The sequence below is a fragment of the Mauremys mutica genome, chromosome 1 (genome assembly GCF_020497125.1).
Source record: "Mauremys mutica isolate MM-2020 ecotype Southern chromosome 1, ASM2049712v1, whole genome shotgun sequence".
Taxonomy (NCBI): domain Eukaryota; kingdom Metazoa; phylum Chordata; order Testudines; family Geoemydidae; genus Mauremys; species Mauremys mutica.
The window spans coordinates 46,668,816-46,689,037 of record NC_059072.1 but is presented as its reverse complement, the minus strand read 5'-3'; the positions used below and the strand labels follow the sequence as shown (position 1 = coordinate 46,689,037).

Below are 20,222 nucleotides of genomic sequence, written 5' to 3'. Positions count from 1 at the left end.
AGGGCATTTATTACAAAGGATATTGTCAGCAGTGAGGGGCAATATGAGAGGATTCTAATGCTTTAATTATGTTTAAGTGAAAGTGATGGTTGAGATGATATCGTGTGAGTAAGCACAAGGGAGTTGTAAAAGGCTGTTAAATAGGCTATGTCTACACTATGGACCTTACAGCTGTAGTGGTGTGTTTATGGGACATATTGGGCATTGCTGAATGAGGTCAGAAAAATGTTGCATGGGCTTAACTGTGCATTTCCTGGTTTTCAGAAGTTTGAGTTTTGCTCAACTCAACATTCTGAAAGGGGACAACATGCTACCAGGAAAAGATAAATTGTTGATAGGAGTTAGTAGTCATGTAAACAGTTGTTCATATCCCTTCCTGCAGTTTGCATACTGAGTCAAATCAGCATGTGTCAGCAATCCCTATACTGTGGTGTACTCTATACTTTGCCACATCCTTGTGGAGGAGGAATCACCCAGAATCTACATGTTGGCACCCTGGCAGAACACATATTTCTCTTCCTTTAGCGATCAAGTCACCTGTGCTGTCAGTTCTGTACTTCTGCACTATGTGTTTTAGGAAACACCACATTAATCTATTCAAAGATCTGGAAGTAGTCCTTTGCCCTCACCTCCCCAGAGGCTAGTAAAATGAAAAATCTGTAAACAACGAATGCAAGGCTTGCCTATCATCCATCCTCACTACCCACCCCTCCTGTAACTGCAACCTCTCTTCTTGTCCCTGTCCTTCTTGCCAATCCACAAGTCCTCTGTTGCCAACTCCTCCCCACGCAAAATAACAAACATTTTGCTTAAATCAGCTACTGACTATTCTGCTGTGTTCACAGTAAACCTCCCCATAAAATACAAACACATGATATTATAACAGACAACTTGCAGCAAGCAGCATGAGTTATTAGATCTTTATTGCACTGGTGTACAAAGATTAGGACTAGAAGCAACAGTGGAGGGCTGTTCATTGGTGCAGTGGCATCAGCACATTTCCTCAAACTACCCAGACAAGCATAAAATGGTTGCATAGAAACCCTCTCGCGGTTTCTTCTTTACTGGGACATGTACATTGTAATCCTTCCAGACTGCACAACTACGCAATTGAAGAAATGAACACTTCCTTAAATTCCCTAAAGACCTAGTGGATGCCGTCCACTATCATAGATAATAACTAATCAATTGAGAACATTTTGAGCTGCATCACAGCAGTAGTTTTATCTCTGGCTCTGTGCAAAAAATCCTACCTAGTAACTTTCTGAAAAACTGCTATCTTTTTCAGAACTTATCTCTCTGGAACTACGGTCTCAAATGATCCCAAATGTGGTCAGTAACCGTACAATGTATTCCCACAAAGCAATGCAAATTTCAAGAAAATCTGTCCAAACATGCAGATTTTAGAGCACTATGAAACATAATCCTTTAAGCAGGAAGGACAGAGGGATGATAGAGGGAAAGGGCTTCTCTACACATCCTCCTTCAGCACGGGAGTCTTTAAAACGTCTGAGGCATCCCATTCATCTCAATGTGTTCTTATGAGCAGAATAAGAACATCCTATTGAGATTAATACAACCTGAAACAATAACTTAGAGATGTGTGAACTAGTCCATTTATCTCAGTGGGTGTTCCCATCCCCCCCCCCGAGTGCTTTTTAGAGCCCGTGAGATGCATGAGGATCTCATGAGGCTCTTCGGGTGAGGAGCGGAGAACGGTTATTTCTTTACAATCTTTAATGAGAATAAAACCAACAAAAATCCCACTCAAAATGTAGCCACCACATTTATAGCAATTCTGAGAGGAATATATGAAGAATGAATGATGTGAGTTTCAAATATTAGAACTTACCTTTGTCCTTAATCTACTAACTTCATTGTCCATTTCAGAATATCTGTTCTTCAGTTCTCCCTGGAAACTAAACTGGGACACACCCTCTCCATTCTCATATTCCTTTAGTTTCTTCTTAGCTGTTTTTAGAAGTTTCTTCATTCTGCATAGAAAGTACAGTAGAAAGACAAACAGACTTGTTTATGTATTTTTAGAAACCATAGCCAAGCTCCTCAAACCCATTTTTAATATATTTGATAGACAAATCTGAGGAATCATCCTCTCAGTCTCAGAAATCATTTTTAGGGCAAACTTCTGGCTGTCCCTATCAGGATGTCTGTAGGTGTAAGTCCTTTTCTCTCCTTCCCTGCCTGAAGAGTTGCAGGGAAGCCTGGCTTACCATACCTGCTCACTGCACTTTGCAACAGGTGCTCAATTACAAAAGCGAACAACATTAAAAGTTTGGCATTATACAAGCAATTTGTGAGGTCAGTTGTGCAATCATTTTTCAGTTAAAGTTTAATTTTGTAAACAGAACAAAGTCACGTTTTAGTTTACTTGATATTTTCTTGGAAGTGCTGAAAAAACTGTACCCATTACATTCTTTTTGCAATTCACTGTTTCTCTTCATTTCTTGATCCAGTCGGACGTCCACTGATCGTTTTAACTCTACTAGCTTCTTCACTTTTTTCCTTTCACTCTCGAACTTTCAAAATGAAAAAAAAAATACATATACACGTTACTACATATAGTATTAATGGAAGTTTTCATTTGCTATATATGATACATACCGGAAGCAGATCTTCACATTCCTTACAGAGAAGCTGGAATACATCTTTGTTTTAAAATTTTGATGTTTTAATATAAAATTCTATTAAACATACATTCATGGCCAATTAGGAAGCAGATACAACTGATGTTAAGTCTTGTTAACCTTATTAATTCACTGTTCATTATTATTAAATATTATTTATTTCAATGTTGCTCACATTGTGATAGGTGCTATCCATGTAAATATAAAGACACTCTTCGCATCACCAATTATCTCATATTGAAACTCTACGGTTTTCATTAGCTGCTGTTCTTCCAGATGTAGAAAGTATATTTCATCTCCTTATCTAAAAATTAGATTTTGTCTTGCATCCCTCCAGTATGGACTGAAATGAATAGGATACTTTCTTCTCTGTTCTCACTCAGGAAATGGGATCAAATTGCCACAATGGAATTTTGGCACCTTCTGCAGTAGCAAGAGATAAAGACTATCAGCCCCAAAACTTGATTATAGAGTGGGCTTTCCAGAGTAAGGATGATCTTCACAGAAATCTGTATTTCAAGAAATACATGGGGAAAAGTTGCCATTTTATGTTTAACTTGGCCATGTCAGAGACTAATGGGTTTCATCTAACAGTAACCCAGTAGACTCAGAGAAGGCACTATCATGTGACAGAAACACGTGTTTTTTGGGATTACCACACTAAAATCTTCAAAATGTAGCAAAAGGAGTCCTTTCCATTAAAATGGTGATGCCTAGTGGGCGAGTGTGGACTGAGTACTATGTTGCTTTCTGGAAGATCTCTAGCACCACAGCAGACTCCTGTTTGGATCAAGAAGCTACTATGACTCTCACTAAACATCCTTTGACCCTGCAAAAGACTTAAGCAATATAAGTTCATAGTCACTTAGCTGGAGTGGAACAAGAAATTGGCTGCCCTCTCCAGAAATTTACCCATACTTGTGGGCTCAGTTTAGCATTTGTTACATTAATCTCACTCATGGTTGACATTTTCAGGGTCCTGGTAGGAGACATCTATTGGAGGAGGTCATGATCATGTAGACGGTGCTTAGGTAACATGGGTCAATCCCATGGAGGCTTTTGAAGAAGAGGGCTGAAATTTTAAATTTGTCCCCAGTATTTAACAATGAGTTAGTGAAAGGGGAGCATTATGGTGATGTACTCTTGGAGGCCTGTGGCTCTGTAAGCAGGCTGCTATGTTCTGAACTAATCAATTTTTTTTAAATAATTTCATTCCTAGTTAAGTATATTCCAGTAATCAAGCCTCGAGAGCATAAATGCTTAGTCTGAATGTAACGGGTTTTGGCCAGCAGTAGGTGGGAAAAGGATTTTTCTTTGTAAAAAAATAAAAATAAAAATTGTTGTGGGTAATGAGGTACCCAGTGCAATTGAGGAGATCAGGTGAACATGTATACCATTTCCATGATCTGAGGGGAGACACCCTCAAAGAAGCATGATGTTATGGAGATGGCAAGTTCTTGAAAGTTTCTGTCCCTCTCTGATATCAGCCCCATTTCTGTCCTTCTGGATTCAGTTTCAGTCGGCTGCTACTCTTCATCCATCCATCCCAGAGCTGGAAAACTGTACTGCTTGAATCTGATGTGGTACTTGTGACTTTCCTGATGGATGGAGGAAGGGAAATCCTGACCTGAGGGAACTATAGATCACTTTTGTTTTCTTGGGATTAGTGTGATTAGCCTTAATTGTCTCCCTAATATGGTTTTCATCATGAGGCAACCGGCCCTTAAGCTTCTGTTGTACCTATTTCCGAAGGCCAAACACTTGCCATAGCAATCCATGACTATAGGCATCTGGTTCCAAAGGCAGTTGCTCTTACTGTGGTATCTGCAATATCAAGCAACTTTCCAAGTACCTTGATAACATTTCTGAATTCTTTCTGGTCTTTTTCAAGAAAAGAATATATGATGTGGCAAGACTTGCTCCACATTTTGTACTCATAGTAGCTCATATGAGACTGGTAGTTTCCTATGCAAGTAGCAAACTATGTTTCTGAAGGACGCCAGCATCTGGAATTATGGCAAGGCAACAGAAAGAAGGTTACCTGTGTTGTAACTGTTGTTCTTCCAGATGTGGTTGCACATACGTATTCCACTGAGGTATGCGCTTGCCCAACAAGATGGAACCAGAGTTTTCTGAAGCAGTACCCATCAGGACAGTGCATGTGCCCTGAACCGCCCCATAACCCTTCCTGAAGCTACTTAAGTGCAGTGCCACCTCAACACCCCCTCAGTTCCTTTACAATGGAATATGGTGGCTCAGGACTCCAATGCAGATGGGACAGAAGGCAGGCGCTGGCATACATGTGTGCAACTATATCTCTAAAGGACGACCGTTACAATACAGATATGTAACGGTTTTTCCTTTTTTGAGTGGTTGCGCATACATATTTCACTCAGATGACTCACAAGCAGTTCTGTTAGGAGGTGGAGTCTACTTAAATAATGATTGCAATATTGCTTTCCTAAAGTTGCAGCAGATCTTGAAGTAGTTGTGATGGCATAATTATGAGTGAAGGTATGCTTCCACAGATGACCAAGTAGCAGCCCTACAGATATCCAATATAGAAGTGTTTCTCTTGAGCTTGAGCTCTTGCTGAATGGGCCAATAGTCTCTGTGGAGGAGGTGTATTTGCTATCCTGTACGTCATTATGATACAGGAAGTAACCCATCTAGAAAGTGTCCATGCTGAAACAGCTTGGCCTCTCACTGTCAGACTACAAAACAAAGAGCCAAGACAAGGGGACAACCTGACACATCAGAGCCATTAAACATAAAATCATAGAACTGGAAGGGACCTCGAGAGATCATCTAGTCCAGTCCCCTGCACTCATGGCAGGACTAATTATCTAGACCACTCCTGACAGGTGTTTATCTAACCTGCTCTTAAAAATCTCTAATGATGGAGATTCCACAACCTCCCTAAGCAATTTATTCCAGTGCTTAACCACCATGACAGTTAGGAAGTTTTTCCTAATGTCCAACCTAAACCTCCCTTGCTGCAATTTAAGACCATTTCTTCTTGTCCTATCCTCAGACGTTAAGAAAAACAATTTGTCTTCCTCCTCCTTATAACAAGCTTTTACATACTTGAAAACTTATGTCCCCTCAGTCTTCTCTTTTCCAAATTAAACAAACCAATGTTTTTCAATCTTCCCTCACAGGTCATGTTTTCTAGACCTTTAATCATTTTTGTTGCTCTTCTCTGGACTCTCTCCAGTTTGTCCACATCCTTCCTGAAATGTGGCGCCCAGAACTGGACACAATATTCCAGTTGAGGTCTAATCAGAGTGGAGTACAGCAGAAGAATTACTTCTTGTGTCTTGCTTAAAACACTCCTGCTAATACATCCCAAAAAGATGTTTGCTTTTTTTGCAACATCATTACACTGTTAACTCATATTTTGCTTGTGGTCGACTATGACCACCAGATCCCTTTCCACAGTACTCCTTCCTAGACAGTCATTTCCCTTTTTGTATGTGTGCAACTGATTGTTCCTTCCAAAATGGAGTACTTTGCATTTGTCCTTATTGAATTTCATCCGATTTACTTCAGACTATTTCTCCAGTTTGTCCAGATCATTTTGAATTTTAATCGTATCCTGCAAAGCACTTGCAACCCCTCCCAGCTTGGTATTGTCCGCAAACTTTCTAAGTGTACTCTGTATGCCATTATCTAAATCATTGATGACGATATTGAACAGAACCAGACCCAAAATTGATCCCTCGTTATGCACTTCCAGCCTGACTGTGAACCACTGATAACTACTTTCGGGGAACGGTTTTCCAACCAGTTTTGCACCCATCTTAAGGTAGCTCCATCTAGGTTGCATTTCCCTAGTTTATGAGACGGTCATGTGAGACAGTATCAAAAGCTTTACTAAAGTCAAGCTATACCATGTCTACTGCTTCCCCCCATCTATAAGGCTTGTTACTGTATCAAAGAAAGGTATCAGGTTGGTTTGTCATAATTTGTTTTTGACAAATCCATGTTGACTGTTACTTATCACCTTATCTTCTAGATGTTTGCAAATTGATTGCTTAATTATTTGCTCCATTATCTTTCTGGGTACAGAAGTTAAGATGATTGGTCTGTAATTTCCTGGATTGTCCTCATTTCCCTTTTTATAGATGAGCACTGTATTTGTCCTTTTCCAGTCTCCCATCTTCCATGACTTTTCAAAGATAATCACTAATGGCTCAGATATCTTCTCAGTCAGCTCCTTGAGTATTCTAGGATGCATTTAATCAGGCCCTGGTGACTTGAAGACATCTATTTGTCCAAGTAATTTTTAACTTGTTTTTTCTCTATTTTAGCCTCTTCTGATCCTACCTCATTTTCACTAGCATTCACAAAGTGGTATGTTTTCTTTACTAGGATGAAAAACTAAACTATCCCTTTTAAAAATCTAGCAATCTTTACATCCTTCCCACACCAGTGTTAGCACATAGGATGGAAACAAGTCTTTTCCATTCCTCTCTGTCATTTGCTCCTGGTTCCATTTGCTCTGTGAATAGAGATCAACTATTTTACCCTCTCTGCTAAGAGTTCTTCTTAAGGTTTCTCTTGGGTGCCTTTATTTCCTCACACCAGATGGTTTCTACTTGACAGCTTCATGTGGATGTCTGTGTTGGCATCTGGAGTACATGCCCTAGATCTGTCCAGCACTTCCTTCTGATACTGATGGAAACAAGTTGCTTGTTGGCGATTTCTCAGATCTCTGCTGCTGCTGAAGTCTTTCCAACTAATGTCCAGAATCTTTCTCAGGTAGAGGAGGTACAGCTGGCTCCCAGGCTGGCTGACTCTCAGTCCGGCCCAGTGAGCCCCCTCAAAACGGTTGCACTTACTGGAGCCACTGGTCTGCCACTTCAGCCTTGCGGCAGCTGCAGCACAGCAGTTACTCAATGCATACCGCTCACAGTTGCACTTGCCCTACTATGACTTTCACTTTCTGCCCCAAGCCTGCTCCCACTCTAGCCTCAGTCTCCCGGTCCATTCTGGTTTCTGACTCCTTGCTCCGACTCTTGGTTATGTTCCTGACTACGACTCTGGCTTACCCTTCAGCTTAGGCTTTGACTTCTGACACCGGTTCTAACCTTTGGCTTGTCCCCTTGACCCTGACGCCAGTTTCACCTTTGGACTAGTGACTGATCCCGGATCTTCACTTGCCATTACCCAAACTGTCACCACCACCACCACCAGGCAAAGTCCTGTTCCACTCACTATGTTGGTCGCACACGCCCTGAAAGCTTACAGTTTGAGCAGCCCATAAAAGACCAGATGTAGGGAGGGCCTGGGCTTAATGACATAGAGGTCGCTTCTGAAACAATCACAGTGGGAGCCCCACTCAACCTAATGGACATAGTATGGGCCTTAAAGGAAAAACAAGCCCAGTTTGCTGCATTTCAAGAACAGAATGCAGTCCTGTAGGCCCAGGTGCAGGCTCACGAAATCCAGGCCCAGGTGACTGCACTATAGAACTGGAATGCCAGCCTCCAGACCCAGGTGCAAACCTAGGCAGTGGCTAAAGTCCCTTTGACTCTCACACCTATTATCTGTGAGTCCAACGTTCCCCTACTGGACAAGTTCAATGGGGACTGGACCAAATTCCAGGGATTCTTGAATCAATGTCACCTTGTTTGTGCTGCAACCACAATAATACCCCATGGATTACTCCCTGAGTAGGAATCATGATTAGTCGGCTTACTGGAGAGGCTCTGTGGTGGGCTTACCCACTATGAGAGATATTTGGCCCTCTTTTCAAACATTTTGAGACAATGGAAGATATTTTTGACAATCTTAACAGGGAGCACACTGAAGAGTTTGTGCTCCATGCCCTCCAGCAGGGATCTCGGCCCATTGCCAGATACACCGCTGAGTTTTGATGCCTGGCAGCCAATACCTGCTGGAACCAGGCTGCATAATGACACCTCTTCTGGTAAGAACTCAGTGATTCTATTAAAGGTGAATCAGGGCCACATAGTGAATGAATGAAGTCTTTAGGGATATTCCAGATCAGTTCATGGTCACCTATTTAGCTGACATTCTCATTTTCTCTGAAAATCAAGAGCTCTGTATCTGTATCATTCTAGACTGGCTTAGTCAGAAACAGATTGGTGAATGTCCTGAAAGAAAGATTTTGGCCAGAGACAAGTCCAGGATGACTCTGTGAAGGATAATCTTAGGTAGGAACAAAAATGGAATTGTCCCAATTTAGATGGACAGCTAAGGATTGGAACAGTGTGCGTGTCATGTTGAAGAAACGTTTTAATGCTTATTGAGAACAACAAAACCTCTAACAATTTTTATTGTTTCACGGGAAACTGGCAAGACAAAGGAGTCTGGAACAGGATATGTCAGAAAACACAGAAACCCCAGTTGATAAAGGTACCTTCTGAGTTGTGGCCAGGATCAAGGCTGATGTTGTTCCAAGGTTTAGTGACTTTTGGAAAATGAAAATTTTTTATGGTAATTTTTAATAAATTTACCTGCACAGAAAGTACTAATAAGGGAAAACTTGTTTTTATTTATTTTAAATTAAAAAGTATAGCTGAGACAGCCATCAAGATTTCCTGGGGGCTCCTCCAGTCTTACTGCATACAGTGAAACTGAAAGCTGATGATATATAAAAGGGATTGCTGTGGTTCCTCTCCAGAAGTGGTGCACAAAACACACCAGTGAAGTCAATGGTTGTAGAACTACAGACTATTATATATATATATACACACACACACACAATATTATATATATATATATATATATGACTGTCTTGGCAATCTAGCACAAAGAGCATACACCCAAGAACGTGGATCTATTATATGTTGTAGCTTTAGAGAATCTGACAGTTACTGGCTATCATATCATCATATCATATAATATGCCACATCACTCCTCAAGAGACACAAAATCTTCCAGATTTTTAAGAGGCTTTCCACCTTCTGTTATAAACCTGTCAGTTGACTTCCCAGAATTTGTATGCCACTGTAAGCATGAATTTCACAGGATACTAAGAAGGGTGACATAAAATAAAAATGTAACTATTTAAAATACAGATACAGCTTAAAAATGACAAATTATTTGGGTATTTTTTTGACTTACTTGTTCCAACATCTCAGCCTTTTCCCTGTCAAGTTGAGATAGACGAACTCCAAGTTTGGATCTGGACTTCAATTCCTCCTCCCAAAGATTATGTGTATCTTTTGCAGTCATTGACAGCATGGTTTGTTTTTGGACCTACAGAGTAAGCATTTGCACAGAACAAAAATGTAACAAACAAACATCAAAATTGTAGTCAGGCTGGAAGTTATAAAAATTGTAGTCACATATGAAGGCCCTAATTATCAGTACACTAATGCCTCGCTTAACGTTGTAGTTATGTCCCTGAAAAATTATACTTTAAGCAAAACAATGTTAAGCAAATCCAATTTCCCCATAAGAATGAATGTAAATGGGGGAGTTAGGTTCCAGGAAAACTTTTTTTGCCAGACAAAAGTGTATGTGTGTGTATATATCTATATATATCTATCTATATCTATATATACACACACATATATACACACACACACACACACAGAGTATAAGTTTTAAACAAGCATTTTAATACTGTACACAACAATGATGATTGTGAAGCTTCATTGAGGTAGTGGAGTCAGAGGGTGGAAGAGAGTGGGATATTTCCCAGGGAATGCCTTACTGCTAAATGATGAACTAGCACTCGGCTGAGCCTTCAAGTGTTAACACATAGTTGTTAATGTAGCTTCACACTCTACAAGGCAGGAGGAATGGAGGGAGGAGACACAGCATGGCAGAGAGAGAGACACTGTGTGTGTTTGAGAGAGACACACACAGACGGACAGACTGTGTGAGTGTGTGAGAGAGAGAGAGAGAGAGAGAGAGATGCGCATTTCCCCTTTAAGTACACTGACCCCACTCTAAGGCACCGCAGAGCAGCTCCAAGGCAGAGGGCAGGAGCAGCACACAGCAATGCTGAGGGACATCTGAACTACCCGGCAATTGATAGCCTGCTGAGCAGCTGTTGCACAGGGAACTTACGGGAGCTGACAGGGAGTCTGCTGGTCCACTCTGGTTCCCCACCAGCTAGCTCCAACGGGCTTGCTGCAAGCAGTGGACAAAGCAGGCCGCTGCCAACAACGTTATAAGGGAGCATTGCGCAACTTTAAACAAGCATGTTCCCTAATTCATCAGCAACATAACAATGAAACAACGTTAACCGGGATGACATTAAGTGAAGAGTTACTGTACCCGTCTTTTTATCTGCTAATTTCTCTCTTAAGAAGCCCACCCAACAATCTATAACAAGAGGGCTGTTTTATTACTTATGACCAGGAGACAGCAATAAAGAAATTAGAGGAACAAACCCATAGGGGCCCACTCCAACTCAACTCTCCAGAATGAGGTCTTCTATAGCTGAAGATCATATGAAGTATAAAGTTAACTCAAGAAAGAAAACTAAGAGCAACACTGGGAGAACTGATGGATAGAAATGGCATGCCGTATTATGTATCTAGAGAAAAATCAGCATGTGAAATTTCTCTATATCTAATAGAAGGCAGGCATTGATGATTAGAAGCAAAAATATATAAACACTCACTCCAACCACTCACACAAATTTTAATATTATGTACAGATTTTCTGTCAGCCCTACACCAACCTACAAGACTTCTGCTAAAGGCTGCATCAAAAGAAGTCAAACTTATACAGCCTGATAAAACTGTCGATGCTTGATCATGATGTAAACTTGCAAATTTCTTGCTTGGGTCCCTTACACTTACGAAGTTGCTGTAGACTGACTGAATGGTAATAATGCCTCTGCTTTTTGGCAAGCAGAAACTCCTTATAGTGTAGGCTTCCCCAACAATTCCTGATCCATTTTGTTCTATCACTAAGACAGTTACCTTTTCCGTAACTGGTGTTCTTTGAGATGTGTTGCTCATGTCCATTCCATATTAGGTATGTGTGCTTGCCACGTGCACTGGTGCTGGAAGTTTTTCTCTCAGTGGTATCCGTAGAGGACCGGCTCTGGCGCCCCCTGGATTAGCTCGCACATGCCGTGGTATAAGGGGCACCACTGGCTCCCCCCACCCTCAGTTCCTCCTTGCCGGAAACTCCGACAGTGGGGAAGGACGGTGGGTTATGGAATAGACATAAGCAACACACCTCGAAGAACACCAGTTATGGAAAAGGTAACTGTCTTTTCTTCTTCGAGTGCTTGCTCATGTCCATTCCATATTAAGTGACTCTTAAGCGGTGTCAATGGAGGCAGGTAGGAGTTCACGGCTGTGTAGATTGCAACACAGCTCTGCCGAACCCAACGTTGTCTGTGGCTTGCTGAGTGATGGCGTAGTGCGCCATGAATGAGTGAACTGAAGACCACGTTGCAGCTCTGCAAATGTCCTGAATGGGAACATGCGCCAGGAAGGCTGCCAAGGACGCCTGAATTCTGGTTGAGTAGGCCCTCACAATTGGCAATGGAGGGACCTGTGCCAGCTTATAACCGGTCTGGAAGCAGGAGGTGACCAAGTTAGAAATCCTCTGTGATGACACCGGAAGGCCATTCATGTGGTCTGCTGTCATTATGAAGAGCTGGGTCAACCCGCGGAAGGGCTTGGAATGCTACAGGTAAAACACCAAGGCACATCTGACGTCCAGGGCATGCAGCCTCCTTTCCTCCCCAGTGGTGTGCGGCTTCGGATAAAACACCGGGAGGAAGAAGTCCTGGTTAACATGGAAAGAAGACACCACCTTCGACAGAAAGGTCGGATGGGGTCGCAGTTGAACTTTGTCCCTGTAGAACACCGTATATGGCAGCTCCGATGTCAGGGCTTTAAGCTCCGACACTCGTCTCATGGATGTTATCACCACAGGGAATGCGACCTTCAGTGACAGGTGGGAGATGGAGTAGGAGCCCATAAGCTCCAAGGACTGGCCCATGAGCCTAGAAAGAACCAAGTTAAGATCCCACTATGGGACAGGTGCCCGGGCCAGTGGGAAGAGTCTCTCAAGGCCTCTCAGGAATCGGACCGACATGTCGTGTGAAAACACTGTCTGATCTTGGATTGGTGGGTGAAAAGCAGAGATAGCTGCAAGGTGTACTCTGATGGGGAGAGGGATAGCTCAGTGGTTTGAGCATTGGCCTGCTAAACCCAGGATTGTGAGTTCAATTCTTGAGGGGGCCACTTAGGGATCTGGGGCAAAAATCTGTCTGGGGATTGGTCCTGCTTTGAGCAGATGGTTGGACTATATGACCTCCTGAGGTCCCTTCCAATCCTGATATTCTATGATTCAGGTCCCTTCCAGTTCTATGAGATAGGTATATCTCCATATATAAGATAGACTTAAAGAGGAGCGCATTGGAGAGATGGTACGCTCAGATGCCCAGTGGGAGAACCTTGTCCATTTAGCCAGGTAGGTTGCTCTAGTGGAAGGCTTCCTGCTTTCCAAAAGGATTTGCTGGACCTCATTAGAGCAGGCCCGCTCCTCCAAGTTCAACCACACAGCATCCACACCGTGAAGTGAAGGGGGGCAAGGCTGGGGTGTAGGAGACACCTATGATCCTGTGAGAGCAGATCCTGTCGGTCGGGACAGGGCTAGGGAGTGGCCACCGCCAGGTCCATCAGCGTGCCGAATCAATGTTGGCGCGGCCACACTGGGGCAACTATGATGACTTGAGCCTTGTCTCTCGACTTTTGACAAGACTCTAATGATGAGCAGGATTGTACTATCTATCCCCATTTAACATATGGAGAAAATGAAGCACATTCTAACACAAGGGTGGGCAAACTTTTTGGCCTGAGGGGCACATCGGGTTTCCGAAATTGTATGGCGGGCTGGTTAGGGGAGGCTGTGCCTCTCCAAACAGCCAGGCATGGCCTGGCCCCTGCCCCCTATTCGACCCCACCCCGCTTCTCACCCCCGACAGCCCCTCGAGGACTCCTGCCCCATCCAACCCGCCCCGTTCCCTGTCCCCTGAAGCTTCCCCCTCCGGAACCCTTGCCCCATTGCCCCCTGACTGCCCCCAGAACCCTTTCTCCTGACTGCCCCCCGCCACCCCATCCAACCCCCCCTCCTTCCTGACTGCCCCCCCGGGACTCCTGCCCCCATTCAAGCCCCCTGTTTCCCGCCCTCTGACTGCCCCGACCCCCATCCACACCCCCGCCCCCTGACTACCACCCTGAACCCCCCCTCCCCGTTCCCTGCCCCCTGACGTGCTGCCTGGAGCACCAGTGGCTGGCGGTGCTACAGCCGCATTGCCCAGAGCACCAGGACAGGCAGACGCGCCACCCAGCTGGAGCCAGCCACGCTACCGCATAGCACAGAGCACCGGGTCAGGCCGTGGCTCTGCAGCTGCACTGCCCGGTGAGAGCTCGCAGCCCCGCCACCCACAGCATTGCAACGGCGGCACAGTGAGCTGAGGCTGCAGGGGAGGGGGCTAGTCTCCCAGGCCAGGAGCTCAGGGGCCGGATAGGAGGGGCCCATGGGCCAGATGTGGCCTGCAGGCTGTAGTTTGTCCACCTCTGTTCTAACATGTTCAAGATGACATGGCAACCCACAGCTGAGACAAGAACAGAAAGTTTCCCACATTCCACTCCTGTGCCTTAACTACATAAGCATTTCTTCCCTATAGGCCACAAAACACATTATGCATGAAACTGTTCATGTTGATGAAAACATTACATGTTTACAGGGGCCTCATAGACTTTAAGGTGAGAAGGGACCATTATGATCACCCAGTCTGACCACCCTCACATAACCTCACCCACCCACCTCAGAAAAAGGAACTGTTAAGCCCATAATATGGCTCCTAGGAAACATATAAACAAGTCCTTACTAAGACACCTTGCTCTATAATAAGGTCTTGAATGCAACTCCTCTGGGTATTGTGTAATTTCCCCCTTCATACAAAGCTCCCAAACCAAAAACAGTTATTTCATTCCTGCCCCACAACCATTATCATCTATAACAGTTTGCAGAGGAGATAAAAAAGTAATGACCATGTGAACTGTGTCTTTTAATTTACCTGCTGATTTAGCTGTTCTTCTAAATTGATTTTTGCTGTCTGTAAGCCTGTTATCAAGTCTTCAAGGCGATTATGAACCTATACAAGCATGAAAAAAAGATATCACATTTGTAACTTTCCACACTCAAGTCCATATATAATTACAGAACAAAAGTGATGCAAAGAAACAAACAAGTATTGTGAAAATTTCTAAGGACAGTCAGACATATTCAAAGAATATTTTCCTTTTTGTATTATTACATGCCTGCCATATCTGTTTTGATGTCTATGTCAACTGATTATTTCCCCTAACATTCCAGACATTATGGAACAGATTTTCAAAGGGCTTCTGAAAATGTGCTAATAAAATTGAGAAGTCGTTCATTTGCTAAATGAAAATTCACATTCTTTTCTAAATTAAAAAACCACAAATATTATCTGTATTTGAGATCCTATTTGATTTTGGAAGCTGCGTGCAACGTGTTGCAAAGCAAGAGGTGCAAGTTCAGGAACCACTGAGAAATTCCAATTACAATAGACTAGTGGAATTTGGAAATATCAGAAGCATTACGGCTCTCACTTTTATAAAGAAATGGTTTAGATTTTTCTCAGATGTTTGGAGAGAGGATGGACTGAAAGGGGAGAGTTATATGTTGTGGGCAGTTAGGGTTTTAAGCTATTATGGTAGATAAAAGGAATATAGAAGAAAATGTAAAAAATAGCTTTGTATGTATGATAGTTTCAATGTTTATATTTTATTTTCTACTTTTTGTAAGGAGCTCAGAGCAATGAGTGTGTGCTTGAAATCAGTCAAAAGAAGGTAGAAAAACTGTGTTTTATAGAAAGGATATCTTATGTGATGGCCCCACAAGATTAAAAAAGGACTGTCAATCCAGAGAGAATGACAAATTACCATATATACTCGTTCATAAGCTGAATTTATTTTTTAGTAAAAAAGGGAAGCACCAGAGAAGGGGGTCGGCTTATGAACGGGTATAGAGAGGGAGAGGTGGGACACAGCCCCTCCCTCCAACAGAGGGCACAAGGAGAGGCAGCACAGCCACCAGAGACAGAAGGGAAGAGGCGGGGACAGAGTCTCTCCGCTTCTGACCACACTGTTTTCCCCCCAGCCTCCAAAGCAGCTGCAGCTCCGGGGCTGGCAGGCTGTAGCCGTGCCGCTCAGCCCCGCCCCCCAGAGCAGGCTGTGGCCGCGCTGCCCGGCTCGCCGGAGCACACTGCAGCCGTGCCGCCCGGCCCAGCCCACTGGAACATGCTGCAGCCGCACCGCCCGGTCTGGCCCATCGGAGCAGGCTGTGGCCACACTGCCCAGCTTGCCGGAGCAGCTCCAGCCAGGCCAGAAACATCCTCCCCTGGCCTTCCCCAGATATGGTGGGAAGGGATGGGATGGGGAGAGTGTGGGGGTCCCGGGCTAGGGGTGGAGTCATGTGGGGGGTGGTCACAGGGGTTACTCCCAGCTTTCCCCCCCAAAAAACATTTCCCCACCAGCTGCTGTCCCGGCCCATCAGGGTAAGCATTTGCTGTGCCAGGACACTTTGTTTACTTAGGTTTACCTCCGTGCCTGCGGACGCTCGAGGTAAACAAACCATCTCGGCCCACCAGAGGCTCATCCTGATGGCCTGGGAGCCAAAGTTTGCTGACCCCTGAATTATAGGGTCGGCTTATGAATGGGTCATAAAATTTTTCCATTTTTACTTATCCATCTTGGGGGGGTGGGGGGGAAGGGTCGGCTTATGAACTAACCGGCTTCTCATAGAGTATATACGGTACCAATCATTTGCATTCATAGTATTTACTCAACAATTCTACATGTCACAAGTCTATGAACTATGTAAAATGCAGTAACTGTTGTGAAAGCATGCATACCCTGTTCTCAGAACCAAATATTCTAGGCAAAAATTATATAAAGTTCACAGCCAATATAACCTCAGCTTTTTACTGTGGCTCATCATCTAGAACTCAGATGAAGTGTGGATCTGCAGAGTCAACATATAAGTCTCTCTCCTACGTTATTTGCCATATATAGAGAGACACACAGAGGGGCCTCTGTTCAGAGCCATTCAATTAATCTCTAAATCCAGGCCTGTTATTACACTGCAGGTGTCTCAGTACCTGAGGGTATATGGTGGTCCTTCATTACGTATAAAATCTCTACCACAGCATGCCTAGAAAAAGCCTAATCGTATCTCTCTCTCCCCACCCCCAAAGTACTTCCCACTTACTCCAGTGATTGAAATAGACTGTGGATATCAAGAATAATTCCTCTCGGAACAGCTTGCTTCTGCTAGCATTTCTCCTCAATTTCCACACAGTCAAACTCAGGGAACTACAGGAGCATGTGACAAAAGGCCTATCTTTGAGGAAGAGGTGTATGGTAAGATGCGTCTATATTAGACCTGAAAACAATGGCCTTCATGGCAAATTGGGAAAGATGAAAACTAAAGATGCTCCCCATATTGCTTTGCCAGTTTGGGTGGAGTAGACAGTTCAATCTCTATGCCCATTCATATTTGACTTCTCTATGACAATTAGTGACAACTGTCATGGTGATTTCTCTGATGTGGATTTTATTTAAATGAAAAGCTAGCCATCACAGAAGAAAAACGGATCTTAAACAAAAAGTCAAAATCTCCCAGAAGGTACCACAGGGATCCAACTTTGTTGTTTATTGCACATCACTAAACACAATATTAGGAAGCAAAAGGAAAAATCAACTATACATAGCAAAACCAACCTCTGCTTATTGAAAAATCTTATCAGCTGACAACCTAAAAATGATCTTTTCCTTATATACATGTGTTCTTCCCCTATTCATTGCATATTTAAACCTTTACAGTTCTTTCATTTATATTATGTTAAAAAAATTCTAGCCATGAAATCAGTTGTAAAAACTGAGAAGCCAACATATAATACAAGGGATATAATTCTATTCAGATGATGTCATTTAGCATCAGCAGACTAGTGCAGAAGTATTTTATCATCAGAATTCCAAGGGAACTTCTACTGATTAGCTTGTTACATATATGTTTTTAACAATATACATGTCTAATGAATGTTTGAAAACTTGTCTGATTTAAAATCTTAAACATTCACATTAGTATTAATAATAAAATATATCATACTGAAACTAATTTAAAATATGTCAAATGAATAATAATAATACATATAATGCCGTCTCAAAATTCTCAGAAACCAAGTATTTGGCTATATTAGACTGGCATTTTCATAACAGCGTAACTCCATCAGATTTGAGAATCTATTTCCCTTAGGCTCCTTTGAAAATCCCCGCCTTAATGCATAGGTGCAATAAACTCACAAGAATGTTAAGCCTGTGGCTGACTTACAGAAGCAGAATCCTGCAGGTCTTTCTGAAGTATCTCAATTCTGCTTGTTTGTTGTTTGGTTGTAGCTTCCAATCTGGCATTTTCAATTTCAAGTCTTAAAAGCAAATAAACTTTTTAATATGTAACAATATGATTTTTCTGGACAAGTCTGTAAATCCACAATAGCACAAAACTTGAAATAGTTTTGAAATAATAATTTACATATGAATTTCATAATCTAAAACTCATTTTAAAATTGTATTTAGTATTTAATTCTGTAATTTGTAATTGCATATTAGCAAAAGTCCTTTTTTTTCTGGCCATATTTCAACATGTTGTAATTTTCTTACCTTTGTATATGTTCTTCCAGTTGTTTTATAGCATTATTTGTTCCAGATGATGCTATTAGAAGGTCTTGCAATTTCTGGGAAGAAGCATTCACTTCTCGTTCTTTACTATCCAGTGCATTCTTCAAATCATGAATACGTCGTTCAGACTGAATATATTGATCTTCTGATTCTTGCAGCTGTAAACAAATCAAATTTAAGGTAACTGACGTTTGAAGTGCAAGTATTTAAACCATTATTGAATTTCAGATGAAAATTCAGGTTCCTGTACATAAACATTTGTTTTAAATAAATCCCTGGTCCATTTCCTTTCTTTTCTGTCCAGATGTCTGAAAGCCTTGTCCATGCCTCATCTTTTTCCTCAATTATTACTGCAACATCCTCCATACTGGCCTCACCAGTCCCATATTGCTCCTCTCTAATTTGTCAAAACACAGCTTCAAAAATGATTTCTCCTCATCTTATAAGACCAGGTCAGACTTTGAATGTCTTCACTTGCTCCTCCTTGCCCACTGTATCTCGTTTAAAATTTTCATCCTTACCTTAAAGTTGCTGCACAACTTTATAACTGATCTGATATTTTATTATTTGTATTCCAGTACTTCCCAGAGGGGATCGGGGCTCATTGTGCTAATTACTATACAACCACAGAAAGAGATGGCCCCTGTCCCAAAGAGCTTACAAGATTTTAGTTGAAACAAGATGGAGCATGTTGGTGTAATAAACAAACTGAGGGTATGAAGATGAGAGAGGATGGCAGCAATGAGAGAGAAAACAGGAGTTACATGAATTAACTTTAAAAAAAAAATGAAGTATACGGATTGATAGCTAAAATCTCAGTTGCAGAAAATACTACAAAAATAATCTGTTGCACAAATAGATGTAATAATCCAATATTTCTACTTTTCTGGAGAAATCAGAGACTGAACTGAGCTAAAGAATTTATTTACAAACTAGATCAGGGGGTCTCAAACTTCATTTCACCTTGACGCCCTTCTGACAACAAAAATTACTACGGTACCCCAAGAAGGTACTACAGTACTCCAAGAAGCCTGAAACCACCCAAGTCCCACCTCCCCAGGAGGGGGAACCAACCACCTCCTCCCCAGGCCAGGGGCCAAAGCTGAAGTCCAAGGGCTTCAGCCCCAGACAGGGGGCCTGTAACCTGAGTCCTGCCCTGGGCCCCAGCAAATATAAGTCAGCCCCAGCGACCCCATTAAAATGGGGTCACAACCCACTTTGGGGTCCCAAACCACAGTTTGAGAACCGCTGAACTAGATAATATGTTAAGTAAAAGACATATACATGCATCTTCTTTGTCCAAGTGAGGATTTAGTTACTCTAAGACAAATTGTTATCAGGTATGTACCACAGTTGTGAAAGAATGTAAATTACTTAAATGTCATTGTGTCTCAATAACAAGTTGCATCTTAGATGCCTAGAAATAATTTTAAGTCAATAAGTGTTTAAAGTGCTGAGACGATGAAAACTACTCGTTGCACTACTCTAAATATAAACTGTATGTAGGTGCTGTGAAATGATAGCTGAAAAAGAAATAATGAATACAGCAACTGGAGCGTATACATTTTTCAGAACACATGGTTTGCGATGTCACAAAACGGACAGCTCCTTAGATAATAGAGAAAATGTGAATTGAAGTAAGAGGTAAACCATTATTAAAGTTACAAGTTACCTGTAGTTATATGTACTGGTGAATAATAAGTAAAATGAGAAGTGGTTTTGAATCATCAAGTGCATACTTGATGTTAGTAGGTGTTGTGTGTGTGGAAGAGGAATAGGTTTAATTGGGTTTTAAGTTTATAACATGAGTTTTGCTTCTCTAAGCATTCAAGAATAGATTTAGCTTAGAATTATG

General features: G+C 42.3%; 1 protein-coding gene across 2 annotated transcripts in view; it reads right to left on the bottom strand.

Moving 5' to 3' along the window:
• LOC123378056 (ankyrin repeat domain-containing protein 36C-like) overlaps window positions 1-20,222 on the bottom strand; it is a 166,091-nt gene that overhangs the window by 42,860 nt on the left and 103,009 nt on the right. For both annotated transcript variants that reach the window (XM_045031530.1, XM_045031534.1), the window contains 6 exons: window positions 18,350-18,525; window positions 18,021-18,114; window positions 14,680-14,757; window positions 9,741-9,875; window positions 2,425-2,537; window positions 1,853-1,994 (listed from right to left, as the gene is read on the bottom strand). In XM_045031530.1, the coding sequence (XP_044887465.1) occupies window positions 1,853-1,994; window positions 2,425-2,537; window positions 9,741-9,875; window positions 14,680-14,757; window positions 18,021-18,114; window positions 18,350-18,525 (738 nt within the window). The remainder of the gene's footprint in view (window positions 1-1,852; window positions 1,995-2,424; window positions 2,538-9,740; window positions 9,876-14,679; window positions 14,758-18,020; window positions 18,115-18,349; window positions 18,526-20,222) is intronic.